Below are 20,377 nucleotides of genomic sequence, written 5' to 3'. Positions count from 1 at the left end.
TCCACTTGGGTGATCCCACCACAGTAGTGTTCATAAGGCGGAATTGTATGAGATTTGATACATGCTTGATTTGAGATTATGGTGGCTCTGCTTAACTTGTCTGCACCAACTCCCTTAACTGGTTATTTCTCTCTGCGATTGGTGACCCTCCCATTGTGCTCTTGTTGGGGGATATCATGAACTGTAGTGTGTCAGCAATGGTTGTCTGGGTACCCAGAGTATTGAAAAGGCAGCTAAGGCCAGGGATGTCCCAACCTCCGGACTATGATGTTAAAAATGCAATAAAAAACATCTCATGTATCAAGAGAATTGTTTATAGGTGGCCCTCAGAGAACCTGCCTCTTAGAAGAAGGGTCATCCTTATCTGACTAAGATTAAGCCATGCGAGGTTGACACACTTAGGTCAAAGCTCGCATATGTCCAGTCCGCAGAGAGGTTGCTCGATGTGTCTCACCTGACCTGAACGGTGCAATTCCTTGGCTCCATATAGAGAGTGTGTAAGAAATGTGCTTGAGCAAAAAGTACCTGGGTCCCTTGTCCGATTCTAAGAGGAAATAGGGTTGTTTTATTGTAAATGGTAATGACACTTTTGTGCCCCTAGCATGTGATGAGAATGTATTGGGTCCCCATCAAACCTCAAGGTTAGTTATATATACGTGTAGAGGGTGATGGAATAATATCGAATACTTCACCAATCTACTTAAATGAAAGAATATATTTAAGAATGAGTGGGAGAGAGGGTCTGAAATGACTAGCTGTTGATATCCCCTGGTGCCTAACCACGAGGTGGGTGATTGTTAGATAAATCCCTAATAATTTCTTTGATTGTCAAGTGGTCTCTGTTTTAACAAGACCTCTTAAATATGACGACATTCCCCTCAACAAATAAAGGGGGTGAAAAAATAATATATATATCTCATTGGCATAATCCAGGTATAAATACTTTTATTTAAAAAATTGGAAATTACTGATAGGTGTGCCTTCACATTGGAAATTATACCATGAGATTTCTCTATGTTTAGTTTCTGATGATGGGCCAGGAGCCCAAAACGTACATGTAATTTACTAAATTGAATAGAGGTTTTCAACCACGGAGAACTTGGAATTTTTCAACCTATCAATAGAGAATATTTAAATAGTTCTTCGATCATGGATTCATTATATATTTGGAAATTTATAACTTATTGAGATATTTGTATGAACATGGATGAACTATTGTGCCTGATTGTAATTTTTGAATAAGAAAGGGAAATTTTCATAAAGACAAAAAGCCTATTAACCTAGCGTAAAAATCGTTTTACTGCCTGACAACGCTTTTTACCAACACAATGTTAATACTAGTATCCACACAAACACATTTTGATTATTTACAGATCTGGTGTTTTATTTCGTCAAAAATGTTATACTCGTAGAAAACATTAATTAACTTATAATCTTCAATGATTAAAAGCAAATATAACGTGTACATAAGGACATACAAAAGGGAGAAAGCACTGACCAACCACTAGACGTGGTAAAATGTCGAAAAACGACATTCAAACAATAAGATGAGATGTCTGCGCAGCAATGTATTTGTAGCCTCGACGTTTCCGATCTAACAGCTGGATGGATAAGACAGGTCTGACCCCGGATTGCCAAAAACCACGGTGGGTGATTCTTGAGGCCTGCCGGTTAAAAAAGCTAGAATTGCCGGTGGACTGTGAGAAGTGGTCAACTCAGTGCAGATTTGATCTTATATAAATAAACAATCAACAAGGGAAGTTCTGAATACAATGATCGCATTTAAGGAAATGATGAAAAGGGGTTGTAACCCTTTCAGACTGCGTTGCAAGGGATAAAGTTGCAAGAGAAAAGATTAACAAATCTTCAATTAGATTCCTTTTGCTTTCAGCTTTATGGGAAAACTCAGTGATACGGATAAAATGGGGCTCATAGATATAGATACGTACAGTCACATCGATAAAAGTAAACAATTTGATATCGACTTAAACCAAAAACTAATAAATAATTATATAGAATCATAATATAAAATAAACTATTATACGAAAATGAAAATATGACCAAAGATAAGGAAAGGTCTATAGGAAAATTGAACGAAACAAGAGAAACACTTCCACAGATACCTGACACTGTGTACATTAAAAACAATCAAAAAGTAAGAGACAAAATTTAACCCAGCCAGAATAAAATCTATAAACACAAAGTTAAAAACAGTCAGAATTGTTCCTAAACACAAAAACACTCAGGATAAAATACACATTTCAAATATTAAAGAACACGAAAACAGACTTACAATTCTGATGTTCCAGGTACTTCCAGCTCTTTGCATTCTTAAATGGAATTGACATTAAAAATATAACAACCAATCCTGGAATAATACCAAACTAGAGGAAGCTAGAATGAAAAGTCAGAACACACATCTATACATTATTTTGAGATTGATAATTTTTTACTTCAATTATATGTGTATGATATGTATTTAGTATAGTAAATAATCTATATAGCGATAAAAACCTAGTTGTTAAGTACTCTAATAACAACGAAGAAGTAAAGATAGACACTTAATAAATATTGTAAGTTAATCAATTAAAGAGATAGGATTTATGAAAAATTAGTCATTATTATAGAAGATTCAAAAGAGGTCTTTGCATTGAAGTATTGTTTCCACACATGAACTTCTATTCCAATTAACTAAAATCTCCCAATATTATAGTAAGGAAATTCCATTAAAAGTAGAATATAAAAATATGTTAAACTTTGAACAAATTATGAGCTTGGATTGTAAATTATTCGATAACAAAATTGTATATCTGCTTAAACTACCATTGGTAGAAAAGACTGAATATGAGCTATACTATTTACACTAAATTCCATAATTTTTCAACTCCTAGTATCTAACATTACTATCAAATATAAAAAATAGTCACAATGGAGTAAAGGTAAAAAAAACTTGATTTTATTCGCAAAATTTTATTTTTGTACAATCAAATAATATTTGACAAAGCTATTTAAGAGTCAATAAATCATATACATATATAAATGTATTTTTTAAATTTATTATATATATGTATATAAACAAAACGAAAGTGGTGTTTACAGATTTTCCCACTGCATAAATGTAAAAAATATTAAGCACTAAATTTCTATAAGAAAACAATCATAAGTCTCCACCTCGAACCTTTTTTCGTATATACACAAGTAAGTACCTAAGGGTTTATTTTAGAGATGCTTACAAGGGTCTGTACAAGTAGCAAAACGTTTTTGATTACGCGTTTGCACAATGCTAATAATTAATTTATTTTTATTTTCTTTAAATTAAAAAATAAAAATCGAAAAAGAGAAACATTTCTAGCCGTGATTAGCGAGCTTCTTATGTATACAAATTATGTACAAAAATTGTTTTTATTTGATAATTATAAAAAAAAAATGTTTGACTTTAACAAATAAGTTATTAAATACAAAATTTTGTAAATATCACAAATACAACTGCCTGTTTTTTCTATCTTCCCCTTAAACAAATGAAACATCGTTTTCTACTAACAAACACAAAAACAAAAGAAAATACAAAGAAAAGAAAAACTAAATGGCGCATGTTGGTAAAGACAAGGTAATTCGCATTATGTATATATATCTTTTTTTCTAACAAACACTAGAATAATTATATTCACTTAACCAATATAAATTCAGTTATTTAATACACAAAAATAATTATTATTTAATCAAAACAATAAATTATTTACTTCTTTTTTATTAAAAGCTGTTTGTTTTTAAAAAGTGTCACATCAATCGCTCTTAACGATCACTGGAGGGAACTCAGCATCATCGTCGAGTTTTAAAATATCTTTATCAGGCTTTGTCGTGGCTGCAATCATTTCATGAAATTTCTCGGAATCTGGAATTTACGAGAGAGAGAAAAAGAAAAGAAAGCAAATTAGCTATCAACTTAAAAAAATAAATAAATATGAATAAATAATCACACACTTAAATATATAAAAAACAAAACACTTTTTTTACGATGAGTAAAAATGATCAGAACTTTGAAATAAAATCATTCGGAAAACGTTCTAGAAATAAAAGACAAGGATGGATGCACATATATTAATAAAATACATTAAATTATAAATGAAATAAAAGTTGTTTATAAATTTGTGTAAATTTTTAGTCTCAAGGCAATTTATTATCCTTCTCAATAAAAATCAAAAATGCAATTTAATTCTTTATGTTTCTTATAAAAAAAAATTCAAACAATAATCAAACTGATAACAAGCATAATATGCGGGTTTAAATTTGATTCTTGAACCTCCTGAATGCTTTGTGCCAACATGCCATAAATGCACTTTAAAAAAGTCCTAATTTAATCAAATGAACCAGAAGAATTATTTTGCCGCTGCATTCAGAGTAATTGTGAAACTTCATTTTAAACAAACTTCAACTGCTTCCATTTTCGGTTTCTGTTCAGGTAGATCATCCAATATAATCTTATTTCAGGACTTGATATAAAGTACTTCTTGCTCATCCAAGTAGATTCTTTATATGATTATGAGAATTTTACAAAATCGTCACCTTCATGTTGTTCATGCAATTTATCATCTCCAAAAGTTTGAAGAATACAAATTTTTGAAAAAATGTTAATGAACTGGCTTAATGGCTTTTCGCCCTGTCGAAGGAACTGAATTGGACAGAACAGCTTCAGTTTGCCCAAGAACACAAACATTAGTAAGACCAGTGGTCAGTAGGAATTTTTCCAGGAGTCAACCATTTTAAGGTGGTTCTAATGGTTTGGACAGGGATTTCAATAAAGTGTGTACAGATAATTGTTGTTCATGTAGGGTCTACGCTCATTATGAGGATATCATTTTGGAACTCTGTGTAAATCCTTGATGACAATAATGGAACAAATCTTTTAGGAAGACAACACTAGTGTCTTAAACTGGCCAGATTGTTCTCCTGGCTTAAATCCCATCGAATAGGTATAGAATCACGACAGATAGGTTCATCATGAAGTATTGGCTAACCTCCAGCAAAAAGAATTTTCCAGCTGGTAGAAAATATACCAAGGCATCTTCAAGATGTGGGTTCGTTGGAAAAGGAGGAAACATTATTAGAAAGCTACAAATCTAATCAACATTAATTTTAATGGTATTTAGGTTTTAGGTGAGACCAAATATACTCATTATTTATAAATTTAAAATTAAAGCGGTAAATACGTGTTTAAATTGCTTGGGATAATAAGCAGACCAGGGTGATCAGAGATGACCATGCTGCGATCACAAACCTCACGTTTCACAATTTAATTTTTATTTTAATTAATTATTTTAAGCTAAGTTTGTTTGAGTTGAAAAAGTGATGGTCACAAGCAGGATTCAAACTCACGACCTTCAGATTCGACTGGAGTTCAAATCTCACTCATGGCACTTGCTTTTCATTCCAACGAAGCAAGATCTTACATTTAAAGTATAATTAATTAAAATAATTAATGCGGTCAATAACTGCTAAATGCATATAGGGATTAATTTAATTTTTAGGTTGATAAACGTGCTAAACATCGAAGAAAATATTTTCTCTGAGAAATTAAATGAAAACTTCTGATCGTTTTTACTCAATCGCATTCAAGAAAATAACACGATGGGAAAAATAATTCACACCACTCTCACTTTACTTGTGCTTACTCACTATTCTAACCTGACATTGTGCCCGGTGGATTGCCCTTGAGTATGTCTGCATAACTACTAATGGAGCCTTAACACAGAATACAAAACACAACACCTTAGCCTTGCTTTTATACTACAACTAAAAAGTCATGCTACAACAAGCTCATGCAGTTTTTTCATGACACTTATCTTAATAATTGGTAGTTTTTTTAAAAATAAGTTCTTTGAGAAAAAATAAAAATTAAAAGAAGGTTTCAAATTAATTCAAGTTAGTACAAAAAGTTGCATGTGGAAAATAAACAGGATTTGAAAAAATTAAATTTACAACTTAACAGGTTGAAAACATGAAAGAATTAAAATGTATTTCAAGGAACAAACAAGAAGCCTTTTATAAATCTTAAAATTACCAATTAACTAAATACAAACGGAAATATTTAAAATATTATTATTTGTATATATATTGTATGTTAATTTTCATAATACTCATATATACATCCATGTAAGTATAAGGGGTGATTTAAAAAAGACCATTTTAATCTTTTTAAATTTCTTAAATATAAAATAAATTCCTTTTTCAGCTCTGTCTTCAGTTATTGCTATTAGTATTATTTTACTACAATATATTACTAAATAAAAACATTTTGGAAGTTAGTGCCTCACTTTTACTCTCAATGTCTTATGTCATGTTAATGGCAAAAAGACAGTATGAATTTCTGGCAATAATCTTCTTATTGATTATTTATTTTTCACAAAAATCTAGCCTAAAACTAAAAAAGACAATTTTTTTTAAACAAAATTTAATTCAGGGTCAATTAAGAACCTAAATAGATTTAAAATTTGTCCGTATTCCAGGAGAGTCTGGGTATGCCGTAACGAATATGTTAACATTAACAAAGGACATGTTCCATTATTTATTCTTCTTTCTGGTAATATCTGCACAGGCTTGCTATCTAGACCTACTCCTAGATTTGCAATCTATACTGTAATTAAACAATGAGTACGATTTTGCAAATATAACAAATTTATGTATAAATTTGGTCATTTTTTTACACACTCCTTTAATTTCTGAACACAGCTTTGTTTTGTTCCTTTAAAACGTTGTTTTAAATAATTTTAATTCAATTAAACTTGTTATTTAACACAATATTGTATAAAAAGAAAGAACTTCCATGCAAGGCTATTTTCAGTGATTAAAAAAAAAATCAATCAAAGTCAAAGTAATGATGCATATACCTGTCCACGTGAAGTTTTTGCAAGAAGTCTATTGCATGCATGGAAAGAAAATGATTAAATATCTATTGAAAAAAAGAAGAAAAGTATATGAAATAAAATAATTTAAATTGTCTGGCCTTTATATGGCTAAATGTCGGGTTCTACACTAGAAAAGCGACTTAGCATCAGCCATCTTTTTCTTATTGCAAGACTATTTTTTAAATCAGAAATGGAATATTTTGTCCATACTAAAGTTTATATAATTGGTACATTTTGGGTCTTAAACTTTATTATATGGTTTATAATTACCAGGATCAGACTGCTCTTTGGACTCGGATTGGCGATTCGAGCTTCTTGGTTCATCGTGGAGGCCGTGCGGGACTTCAGGCAACGGCTCGCACTTTTTGAGCAACCTGCATAAACAGAAAATTTAAATTGATTAGAAATCTTGAAGACTTTTAATACATGTTCGTATAAATGAGAAAGTAGATCATAAAATTACGTACTTGTGTTGTTTTATGAGATTACAATCTCCTCCATCTACAACGTCGAGGTTATAAATGTAAAGAGACCCATCTGTTGATGCGACAAGAAGCCTTAATACTTTTTGAATCCTAAAAATAAAAAATCCTATAATAAAGGAGGGCTTAATGTCCAATCTGTGAGGGGGTTGAGGAAGACAGATCCAATCCTAAGTCTAAAAATTATGGTGATACTTACACTGTCAAAGCACAAACGTTTTTGTAGCCGTGGTGTGGAAGGTGAGCAGCAGCAAAAGCCCTTCCTTGGCTGAAGACACCTGTAACTTGGGTCGGCAAGTAGTTGGCCGATGCAGATACGGCCATGCTCAGGTAACCCATCCATCCCTGGTAACTATCGTCACCGCTCCCGCTGCTGACTGGCATTTTGTCTCTAAATAAAACAACCAAAAGATAAAAATCACCCTTTTGAAAAACTATTAATAACGAAAGCCCTTACACATCCTTGGGGTTGTCCAGTTTGAAAACATGGACAGTTTCCGTATTGGAAGCGGCAGCCAGAAAAGAAGAATCTGGTGAAAAAGCCAGCCCGCAGATGTTTACTCTTCTGCAATTTAAAATTACGCATTTTATTTTGCAATGCCTGGGTGTAATTTTGACAAACTTCAAGTGACTATAAAATATTTACAAATCATCAACAAGTTTCAGAAGTAGTTCAATTTTAACTTTTTTTTTTTTTTTTAGAGAATTAAGCAGAATAGGCAAACAGTTAATTTTTAGCAAGCATTAACTTTTATATGATTTATGATAATAAAATACCTTTTTACACCTCGGCGAAATTCAAAAAGTTTGGTACCATCCAAAACATTGAAGACCCTAATTACAGTCCCTTTTTCAGAAGCGGTCGCTATCAGCTGTCCCGAAGGGCTGAAAATCATCGCCGCCAACGGTGAATCATGTGCAGCAATCATCATTTTACAATGCTAGAAGTCGTTTTCAAATTAATTAACCCATTTGAATATTTAGATTCAAGATCATTAAGTACCAAGTTGATAGTGTCGAAAATTTGCACTTCCCCGATAGTCGAACTTCCGGGGTAAGCGAGGAAGCAACTGTCATCAGTCGACAAAGCGCAGAGTCCATTTGGATTAGGCGGTGTGTCCCGAATCGTATGCAGCACTTTCATATCTCTTATGCTGTGTATGTACAATGATTCTTCCAGGCACACTATAAGTCTCTGTAGAAAAGGATTTTGTTACTTAAGTCTTTTTTTGTTTGTTAAATATTTATATAAGATTTGAGTACTTGATATCTAATAATGGTCTGTTTTGAATATTCTTTATCACTCTTTAAAGGATGATAAACATTAATTTTTTTAATGTATAATAAGTTCAAACAAACATTTACTTCATCTCGTCACCTTCAGTGGTCAGCCTGTTCATCAAGTGTCCTTTTTACATACTTGTAACAACAATTTTGACATTGATATGACAGACAAAACCAGCAAAGGTAGGAGATGATCACACTACACAATTTTTTTGCATGAATAATAAAATAACTGTGGAACCATGAAGTGTTTTATGAAAGTATTTCCATCCAATCAATTATTCTCAAATCCAAAAGTTTATAATTAATTTAAGGTTTTTAATTACTTTATTTCCTGAAAAAAGTAAATAATTTGAAATTATCAAAATATAACAGTGTGACGCCACCATGTCTACATTCTCATCATTGTTATCAGCATCACCTAGATATCGTCTTCCTCTTTTTTGGAGTAAATAAGGTCAAATTGATTACACAGGACTATTCTATTTTTTGCCCCCTACTCACCACTCTATTCAGTTTAACGGCTAGTATCGTATTCGAGTAGCTAAAGGTACAAATTTCAGTCCCTTTCTTGAAATGGCACACTTTCATCTTCCTCGGTGATGAGAGGCTGACAATCGCAAGAAGCGAGCTGCTGTACAACCTCTCAACAATGCACAAATCATCCATTTCTGTTGTACATGTAAAAAATGGATTAAAATGAATAAAAAATATATAATTAATTATAAGCATTAACACAATCACTTACCATTTTCTCGTATTTCGACTAGCGTGTCTATGGTATTAAGAGACAATATTCGATATCCGGTGGTTGTGCTAACTGCCAACGAACTAAAAAAAAAAAAAAATCTATGTAATTCAACTAATTAAACATGGATAAATTTTCCTCTGGTTGGAATTAGCTACACTGTAATATTTTGTTCTCTAATCAAGCAATATTTGGCTAAATTGTCATGGTCAATATTGTTGAATGTTTCAATGCCCAGGTTTTACAATAAACAAAGCTTACATAATGCAAATACAAATAAATAAATAAAACTTTATGTGCAATTCATATAATAAACTTGGCTTGTGTGGTTAGATTTGACTATGTGTAATAATTTGTTATGATGCATCATTGGCATTGTTCTGAAATCGAACGATAATTGATTTTGAGTGACAGTCAATATTGCCAAAAGAAAACTTTATGTGCAATTCATATAATAAACTTGACTTGTGTGGTTAGATTTGACTATGTGTAATATTTGTTATGATGTATCATTGGCATTGTTCTGAAATCAAACGATAATTGACTTTGAGTCACAGTCAATATTGCCAAAAGAAAACATTATGTGCAATTCTTATAATAAACTTGGTTTGGGTGGTTAGATTTGACTATGTGTAATAATTTGTTATGATGTATCATTGGCATTGTTCTGAAATCGAAAGATAATTGACTTTGAGTCACAGTCAATAGTGCCAAAAGAAAACTTTATCTCCAATTCACATAACAAACTTGGCTTGTGTGGTTAGATTTGACTATGTGTAATAATTATTCAGAAATCGTGAGATGCGGTCTGGTGTGATAGGTTTCTGAAAAACATTTTCTTTATTGTGCCAACGTTTCGATCTTTATTGGGATCATCTTCAGGGCCTGGGATTTACAAACATTGTTTACATTTAACAAATACATCTAGGATGTGGAAAAGTGAATTTATACAATGCAAAATATATTTTTTATATTCAATCAAAGTATTTCTACTCACTCAAAGTGTTTGTCTTCTGTGTAATTGTGCCATTCTTGCGTGTCATGTCGAGAGTGCCAGTGAGATTTTGCTTTTTGTTGTTTATATATGTTGCATTTTGAAGGGGTGGGGAAGGATGTCGGTATAGAAAAGACATTTTTGTATAAGGCGACGGCTTCTTTGAGGTGAAAAGAGCCGACTAAGGGAAACAATGTGTTGGTAATGGTTCGGCCAGATTATCCTTTCAGGATTATATAGAAAGGGATAAATAGGAAAAGGAAAGCTAAGTTGTTGGACAGTTAGACTATGAAAAATATTTGATGTGTGGAATGATATATGTATGTTATCTATATTGAATTTAATTAATGGTATTGGTGTAGCTGCGACTGAGTTTACATGTATCTGTTCTGTAATTGATGCTGTTTATCCTCTGTTGATATAAACCATTTCTAAGAAATTACGTTTATGTTTGTTTTGTTCTACATGTAATATTGTTGGATTTTTGAAGTCGAAATTGTGTTGGTGTTCAAAATGGTGGGTAGCAAGTGGTGCAGGATTTTGCTTGGGTTTTTTTGCAATCATAGATATGTTGCTTTACTCTCTTGTCCAGATATGGGGATGTAAGACCGATGTAAGTTGCCAGACAGTTTAAACAGTTGATCTTGTAGATTACGTCAGATTTATTTGTTATTGGTGTGGGATCTTTAATTTTGGAAAAAAAGTGTTTGGATTGTTATTGTTGATTATTATTGGATTGTGTTTGGATTGGATAATTCTTGAAAGCTATTTTGAAGTTATCGGACGAGAGACGAGAGAAATGTGATAGGCCTTGAATAAATGGCATGGAAATGTATGCTGGTTTGTTTGTATTTGATAGACTTTGTAGTATTATTAGTAATAAAAAAAATGTTTTTCTGAAACCTATCACACCAGACCACATCTCACGATTTCTGAATAATTATTAGTAATAGTGGATGGTGTAGTGTTGAGTTGTAGTTGTTGATTATTCTGTTAATAATGTGTTTAGGGTAGAGATTGTTATGGAGGATCTGTTTGTATATCTTTGTGTTCTTGTGGTGAAATGATTCATGGCTTAGGGTAATCATTCTGTGAAGTAACCCTTTCGCCGTGTTTATTATTGTATGAAGAGGATGGTGAGATGTAAAGTTGAGGTAGCGATCTGTGTTTCTTGGTTTTTGATACCGATATGTGATTAATGTGCCATCTGGTTGTTTTAGTGTATCTAGAAACGGTATTGTTTTGTTGTTTTCGATTTCATGTGTAAATTGTAGGCGTGGGTGAAAGTTATTAAATGTATCTAATGTAGTTTGAATTTGATCTGTGGGAACTGCTGTCAATATATCATCTACGTATTTAGTGAGGAAGGGTAATGTGAAAGGAAGTTGTGGTATGACTGTATTTAATAGATGTGTCATGATTATGTCTGCCAGTATCGGGCCTAGGTTATCGAAACGTTAGCACGATAAAGAAAATGTTTTTCTGAAACCTATCACACCAGACCGCATCTCACGATTTCTGAATAATTATCGATTAACGGTCACTAATCACCACACATATGTGTAATAATTTGATATGATTTATCATTGGCATTTTTTTTTAAATCAAACGATAATTGACTTTGAGTCACAGTCAATATTGCCAAAACATTAGTTTATTCTACATTCACAAAACTTAATGCAATTAATATTTAAAGAATGCTGTTTAAATTTTAATTAATAAAACCAGTAATTTATAATTTTATAAAATTCCAATAATCTGTTCATTTTAAACTATTTTGCTTTGATTAATAGTAGTAAGGGTATGTTAAACAGTGTTTTGAACTAAACAAATAAACTTTATATGAAACATTATAACACATTATTAAGTGGTCAGTAAGCAATAAAAACAATTAAGTTTTATTTCCCCCCCATCATGGACAATGTCTATTGTAGAGTGGAGAACGGAAAATCAAGTGTTCGTGGCATAAAAATCTTTTATTTATTCTGTAAATTTCTAGCTCATTGGATCACCCACAGCAGCCTCAAAAGGGGTCATCACTAAATTCTCATCTCCATACACCGGACAATTTTAAATAAACTGTAACTGACCCATTGGGGCTGCTGGTCTAATAAGCCCAAAAGACACATTACAAATAAAAAATGTATTTGTCATGAAACACTTGGCTTTTCGTATACTTTTTTTGTACTGAAGGCCAAATTTAATTAGGTGTAGAGTGGTATTAAAACTTGTACATCAGCAACATTTCTGTGAGGAATGATGTCAATTTGCCTTACAATATAAAAATAATAACAAATAAAAATTATTTCCACAGGTTCATATTAAACTATGATCAGATAACTTTTATCATATTTAACAGTTGAGTTTCAATTCTTTAACGTCTGCCTTTGTAAATTTTAGTGTGATTGATTGGAAAACATAAAATGGTGACTGATAGCATTGTTACAAACTTGTACAACATTTGCCTTAAACGTAGTCAATATTGTTGTATGATTCGATTTCTGGGTTTATAATCTTTTTTGAAATTGCATAATATTTTAAACAAATATTTAATATTGAGAGTCAAACCAACCGGGATGGAATTTATCTAAATCAAATTGATTGTGTGCATTACAAATAAAACAATAAATTTTGATTGGGAGATTAACCTTTAGATTAAGATTTCTTTAAGTGGTCTGCAGGGTGATTAACCTGTCATTACTGATCATTTTGGTCTGCTTATCGTCACTGTATTTGTCTGTCAGGCGCATTAGGAATTCCACCATCTTTATTGACCACTTATCAATGCGTTATTATATTTCATATAAATACTGTATTAATTTAGTTCAAAACACTATTTAACATACCCAAAATTAACTATATGAGAATTCATCAAAGCAAAATTAATTTGTACATTCTGTTGGAATTTTTATAAAATTATTACTCACAGATTTTATTAATTCAACAACAGTAATTTTTAATTCATTATATTAGACCTAGTTTAGTTTATAACAAATTTTTGGTAATATTGACTATGATGATGTCAAATATTGTTCGTTTGAGAATAATGCCAATGCTGCACCATTACAAATTATTACACACAGTCAAATCCAACCACATTAACAAAATTTATTGATTATTTGTGTGATTAAGTTATGATGACTGTTTTAATTTAGCTCTTCTGTTGAAAATTAATTTTTTATTGTTTAGTAAGCCATCAAAAAACAGTATTGTTTGAATTAACCTTTTTATTTATTTTAAATCGTGTTGTTATTATAAGCTTAGTTATTGGTATTATTATAAGCAGTTTAGTATTAACTTTCATGTCAAAACAAACAATTTTGATAAATATCGTCTGATTTCAAAACAAAGCCAATGATACATCATAACAAAATATTAAAACGTAGAAAATTGAACAGGGGAATTTATATCCATGCAAAATTGGAAGTATTAAAAATAAAACGTCTTGATTAAGTTTATCTAACCAAAGTTTAGTTTTGAACCTTCTGTTGAAAAGTGATTTTTTCAATTAATATTTACTAACCATCATTCAACAATATTTTTTAATTGGCTTTTTATAGTTCTATGATAAATAGACAAATCCAACCATACCAAATTTATTGGCAAATATATTATATGTATTTCAAGTAAAAGAGAAAATTGAGATTAAGTTACTTGATCATTTTTCAGTTTTAAAATATGTACTTTCAGAAATTTTATATATATAATTTCTGAAAGTATTTTCAGTTTATATATATATAAAAAATATCTGCTGGCCATCATTCAACGAACGATATTGGTTGAACATTCTTTTATTAAATTATGTTGAAGTTATATTAGCCTAGTTTAATATAAATGAATCTATGATTTATCCATTTATTCTTTGATCCAAGAGCAATTCCAACGGTACATCATAACAAATTATTACAATCTAGTAAAATCCAACCTACCAGTTGGTGATTTTTCAGCATGACATTGTTGAAAATTTTAGTAATTAATTTTTTGTTTCTGGCTATCAATCAACAATTGTAAGCCTAGTTTAGTGTAAGCGAGTCTTTCGACAATATTGACTATGGCAATGTAGTCAAATATCGTTCAATTTTAGAACAATGTCAATGATACATTATAAGAAATTATTTCAATGTAGTCGCATCCATCCATGCAGGAGTTTACTTTAAAAATAGATCAACTGGCAAATACTATAATAGTAATAAAGAACAAATCTGATTAAATTAAGTTGGAATGAACGTACTGTTGGAAATTGTATTATTACAAAAAATCTGGTTATCATTCAACAATATTGGTTGAATGATTTGCTTTTTGAAAATTATGTTAAAAATTTTATAAGCAAAGTTTAGTACAAACGAGTCTTTTGACAATATTGACTATGAAAATTTTGTTTACTATCATTCATACAGCACACAAAATTATAGTAACACAGTCAATTCCAACCATCCAAGCATATTGCAAATAAAAGAATATATCATGATTAAATTAAGTTGGCAATGAACATACTGTTAGAAATTGTACAATTTAAAAAAAAAATCTGGTTATCATTCAACAATATTGGTTGAATTATTTTCTTTTTGAAAATTTAAGTTTTATAAGACTAGTTTAGTATAAACAAATATTTCGACAATAATGAGTATGACAATTTAGTAGAATATTGTTCATAAATCACCACAAATTGTAAGAATTTAGTCAATTCCAACCATTCAAGTAAATTGACTGTTTATATTGCAAATAAAAGAATAAATCATGATTAAATTAAGTTGGCAATGAACATACGTTGGAATTTGTATTATTAAAAAAAAACCTTGTTATCATTTGACAATATTGGTTGAATTATCTTGTTTTTGAAAATTTTAGTTTTATAAGCCTAGTTTAATATAAACAAATATTTCGACAATAATGAGTATGACAATTTAGTAGAATATTGTTCATAAATCACCACAAATTATAAGAACATAGTCAATTCCAACCATTCAAATAAACTGACTGTTTATATTGTAAATAAAAGAATAAATCATGATTAAATTAGGTTGGCAATGAGCATACGTTGGAAATTGTATTATTAAAAAAAACCCTTGTTATCATTCGACAATATTGGTTGAATTATCTTGTTTTTGAAAATTTTAGTTTTATAAGCCAAGGTTAGTATATAGGGCATAGTCAATTCTAACCATTCAAGTAAATTGACTGTCTATATTGCAAATAAGAGAATAAATTGTGATTAAATTAGGTTGGCAATGAACATACGTTGGAAATTTTATTATTAACAAATAAAAACCGTTATCATTCAACAATATTGGTTGAATTATCTTGTTTTTGAAAATTATGTTAAAAGTTTTATAAGCCTAGTTTAGTAAAAACAAGTCTTTCGACAATATTGGCTATGAAAATTTAGTTAAATATCATACATCACAACAAATTATAACAATAGAGTCAATTCCAACTATTCAAGTAAATTGACTGTTAATATTGCAAATAAAAGAATAAATCATGATTAAATTCAATTGGCAATGAACATATTGTTGGAAATTGTATAATTTAAAAAAAATCTGTTTATCATACAACAATTTTAGTTGAATTAACTTCTTGTTGAAAATTTAAGTTTTATAAGCCTAGTTAAGTATAAACGAATATTTCGACAATGTCCGCTATGACGTTTTAGTCAAATATCGTTCATACATCACTACAAATTATAACAACATAGACATTTCCAACTATTGAAGCAAATTGATAGTTTATAATGCAAATAAAAGAACAAATTGTGATTAAATTAAGTTGGCAATGAACATACTGTTGAAAATTGTATCATTAAAAAAGTGTGGCTATCATTCAACAATATTGGCTGAATTATCTTCTTTTTGAAAATTTAAGTTTTATAAGCTTAGTTTAGTATAAGCGAGTCTTTCAACAATATTGACTATGACAATGTAGTAAAATATCGTTCATACATCACCACAAATAATAAGAACATAGTCAATTCCAACCATTAAGTAAATTGACTGTATATTGCAAATAACAGAATAAATTGTAATTAAATTATGTTGGCAATGAACATACTATTGAAAATTATATTATTAAACATTTTTTTGGCTATCATTCAACAATATTGGTTGAATTATCTTCTTTTTGAAAATTTAAGTTTTATAATCCTAGTTTAGTATAAGCTACTCTTTCAACAATAGTTTTTTTTCCTTCGCTTTGCATCAATGCATCGTCCATGCGTTTTCCTTCAGTGTCGCCGGAGTCTATAGAATTTACTATGTTTCTTTCACTACATGTTGTTGTCTTCATATTTTGATGTCATTCTTTTTTATAAAGGTCATTAAACTGTCAAATACTGGAATATTTTTAGTGTCGCTCAATATAGTTGCTATATTTGTTGGGAACGCTACTCCGTGCTTTCTTAAATTCTCATATAATTCCTCTCTACCTTTGTTTATGCTGGGGCATGTTAATATGACATATTCCAGGTCGGCATATGTTTCTCCGTCACAGTCGCAATTTGCTTTTTCTATGAGGGATATTTTTGCTAGATGGTGCGGAAGTTGGTTGTGGTTAAGTCTAAGTCTGATAATGGTAGTGAAAAAGTTCCTTAGTCTAGTAAGTCTATGGAACCATGGCTTGTAGGGAATGGCGGGTTGTATTCTTGCATAGTATTTCCCTTTAATTCGTTTGGATTCGACATATTCTTTTTGCCAATTCTGTTTGGCCACTTTATTTATATGTGCTTTGATATCACATGTTGTTATCAATTTAAACTGGCTCCCATTTTTTGCAGCATCTTTTGCCAATAGGTCTACTTCCTTGTAATATTATAATAATTATAATTATAATATTCAACAATATTGACTATGACAATGTAGTCGAATATCGTTCATACATCACCACAAATAATAAGAACATAGTCAATTCCAATCATTCAAGTAAACTGATTCTTTATATATATTATATATTGCAAATAAAATAATAAATCGTGATAAAAATTAAATTGGCAATGAACATACTGTTGGAAATTATATTTTTAAATTTTTTGGCTATCATTCAACAATATTGGTTGGATTATCTTCATTTTGAAAATTTAGGTTTTATAAGCCTAGTTTAGTGTAAGCGGGTCTTTCGACAATATTGACTATGACGATGCAGTCAAATATCGTTCATACATCACACCAAATTATAACAACGTAGTCAAATCCAACCATAGGGGACGGTTGGAATTCTTTCTATAATCGAGTAAATTCTCCAAAACGGTCACAATGACGTGAAAAATGAACAATGTCATTCTTTGTTGTTAGAACCTCCGAGGGTCAATTTTTCTCAAAAGGTTAGCGATTCGACAATTGACTAAATAGGAAAGGATAAACAACTCGGGAATCAATTGCATATGGCAAATCTAAAAAGGCATCTGCCCAGAAGTCGGAACAAAGGCGATCGCTTTTTAAATGTTAACCGACCTTAAATGAACATCTGTCTTGATTAGCGTCTCCCGATGCGCATATAAAAGAAACTAATAATTAAAAAGGGAAGTGCAAAAAGTAGGGGCTCCTATTTTTAAACGGAGGTGATTTAAATGTCGAAATATTAAAATAAAAATCTTTTGTAAATGTTGAACCTGTTTTGAAAAGAGAGAAATATTGTAAAAAGGTCAATCGAGGGTTAAAAAGGAGAGGCATTGAGATTAGAAAGTAAAATAAACAATGAGGAAATAAGCTTGAAAAAAAAGAGTAAAGGATCGGACACTTACGAGCTGTCTTGGTTAAAACTAATGAAACACCCATTTTTAGCCGTATCGAAAGATCTCGAGATGATATTCATTAGTCCGACGGCCTTCGCACTCGTCTCGGGAAATTAAAACTGTTGGAATTGGCTGTGAAAAAAAAATGGATTTGTTTCGAATCCGATCTCGGCCTTCACTACATCATCACAGAACGGCACTGAACGGAACAAAATACAATCAGGTTGTCTTGGGCCACAGCTGGGCTCTGATAGGTATTTTATGTTTATCAAGCTTCGCCGAAATCCCAGTTGGCGTTGTTGTTGTTGGTGGTGGTGGACGGTAGCTAAGGCTGTCGCTGATGAGTGAGGGAATATTGGATGACGGGGCCCCCCACCAAAATTGGACGTCACTACGTGCATGGTTGCGCCCCTTGTGGACCCTCTTCGAAATCCCTGATCCAAGCCAAGAACCAAAAAAAGCTCTTTTCAGTTCAAAACTAAAAAATTTCCAAACAGAAACAAATTGCAACCAATTAAGCACTTTTGAATCTATTCTAGAGTTATCGACGGTTTTTTTAATCGAATCGTTTTCGTTAATTAATTTGGGTTTTTAGTAACGTTAACAATTGAATCATCATAGCACAACGTAGTCAAATGACAACACTAGAGTTTATTGTATCATATAACTATCAAACAATTTTTCCCCTTCAAGTTTCATTTGTAAAATACAAGCTATCACCATTTTACAACTGTGGTATAAGTTTAGAACGATCCTAGTATACTATTGCCAAGTAGACAGGTTCAACAATACCAGAGTTTATTGTTAAGTTAGACTAACTGTGTGTAAATGTAATTGTTTAAATTAAGAATAAAATAAAGCACTTAATCATCAGGTACGACGTGGTCAAATACCAGAGTTTACTGTAAAATTAGGTCAACTGTCAAGTACGATGATAAAGTTGATATGATCTTTGATTATTATTTAAGATGAAGCTGGAATTTTATTGTTTAAGTTAAGAATAAAACAAAGAAATTAATCATCAGGTGCAGCATGGTCAAATCTAACCATACCAGAGTCTATTGTAAAATTAGGCCAACTGTCAAATACCATGATAATATTGATATGTCCTTTGATTATTATTTAATCTTTAATTACTATTTAAGATAAACATGGAATTTTATTGTCAAAGTTAAGAATAAAAGAAATAAATTAATCATATGGTACAACATGGTCAAATCTAACCATACCAGATTTTATCATAAAAGCAATCGCCTGTGAAATGTGATATTACTATTGATAAGTTCGTTGATTATTATGAATCTGAAAATTAAATTGTTAAAAACAATGCAATGTAATTAATCGTCTGGTACAACATGGTCAAATTAACCATACCAGAGTTTATTGTAAAATTAGGCCAACTGTCAAATACCATGATAATATTGATTTATGATCTTTCATTATTATTTAAGATGAACTTGAAATTTTATTATATAAGTTAAGATCAACATTAATAAATGAATAATTATGGAATAACGTTAAATCCATCCATACCAGTTTATTTTAAAATGAGATCAACTGTCAAATACGATCATAATATTGATAAGATCTCTAATTTTTATGAATCAGAAAATTGGCTGGTTTAAATTAAGAACATTAATAAATTAATAATGATGTTATAACGAATTCAAATACCATACCAGAGTTTATTGCATCATAAGTAAAACTGTGAAATTCGATTAATTTCCCCAAGTATAGGTTCAAAAATAAATAAATAATGTTTATTTTTCATTAATAATTTATGATTTATTTTCTACACTTGTATTTTAGTGTGCTGAAAAAATGTCTGGAAATCATTTCTTCCCCTTTGTTGTCAAGAGAAAAAATAAAATGTCACTTATGTAATAAACGTTAATCAATACGAAAGTTTGCAAATAGAAATCGCGCAACTCCTGAAAAAGTCATAAAAAAATGTATTTTGTCACTTTTATCCATGTACTTTTGAGTCGGAAATTTCAACATTGGTGAACATGTGTCCGCCCGTTTTCGCTGTTTACCATTCGGACCCAAGCAGGTGTAGGTCGTAAATTACAGGATAAACGGTTCCAACCTTTGCAAATTGGGTCGTCGAAGACTTTACCTGCAGTTGGGTTTTTTTTTCTATACATTTTAACAGAGTAGAATCTTAAGATTTGAAAATAATGAATGAAATAAATATTTTATAGTTTTTAAGCATAAAACGAAGATTTTTTTAAAGATGTCTTA

General features: G+C 30.8%; 1 protein-coding gene across 6 annotated transcripts; it reads right to left on the bottom strand.

The window, feature by feature from the left end:
• Positions 1 to 3,730: 3,730 nt before the first annotated feature.
• LOC106663706 (WD repeat domain phosphoinositide-interacting protein 2) lies at positions 3,731 to 18,460 on the bottom strand. 6 transcript variants are annotated; one of them, XM_014388795.2, is made up of 12 exons: positions 18,143 to 18,459; positions 9,417 to 9,499; positions 9,173 to 9,339; positions 8,388 to 8,579; positions 8,162 to 8,325; positions 7,842 to 7,949; positions 7,584 to 7,775; positions 7,370 to 7,477; positions 7,173 to 7,276; positions 6,885 to 6,912; positions 5,683 to 5,739; positions 3,857 to 3,892 (listed from the first exon to the last, which is right to left on the bottom strand). In XM_014388795.2, exons 1-11 carry the CDS (start codon positions 18,211 to 18,213, stop codon positions 5,730 to 5,732), a joined length of 1,227 nt encoding a protein of 408 aa, XP_014244281.1. In that variant the 5' UTR covers positions 18,214 to 18,459; the 3' UTR covers positions 3,857 to 3,892; positions 5,683 to 5,729. The 6 variants fall into 6 exon arrangements, with proteins under 6 accessions (XP_014244245.1, XP_014244272.1, XP_014244254.1 ...); XM_014388759.2 differs by lacking the exon at positions 6,885 to 6,912 and having other exon boundaries at positions 3,731 to 3,892; positions 18,143 to 18,460; XM_014388786.2 differs by lacking the exon at positions 5,683 to 5,739 and having other exon boundaries at positions 3,731 to 3,892.
• Between the last annotated feature and the right edge of the window lie 1,917 nt (positions 18,461 to 20,377).

The sequence above is a fragment of the Cimex lectularius genome, unplaced genomic scaffold, assembly GCF_000648675.2.
Source record: "Cimex lectularius strain Harlan isolate CLEC.00 unplaced genomic scaffold, Clec_2.1 scaffold1, whole genome shotgun sequence".
Classification (NCBI taxonomy): domain Eukaryota; kingdom Metazoa; phylum Arthropoda; class Insecta; order Hemiptera; family Cimicidae; genus Cimex; species Cimex lectularius.
This window is presented reverse-complemented; position numbering and strand designations above follow the sequence as displayed.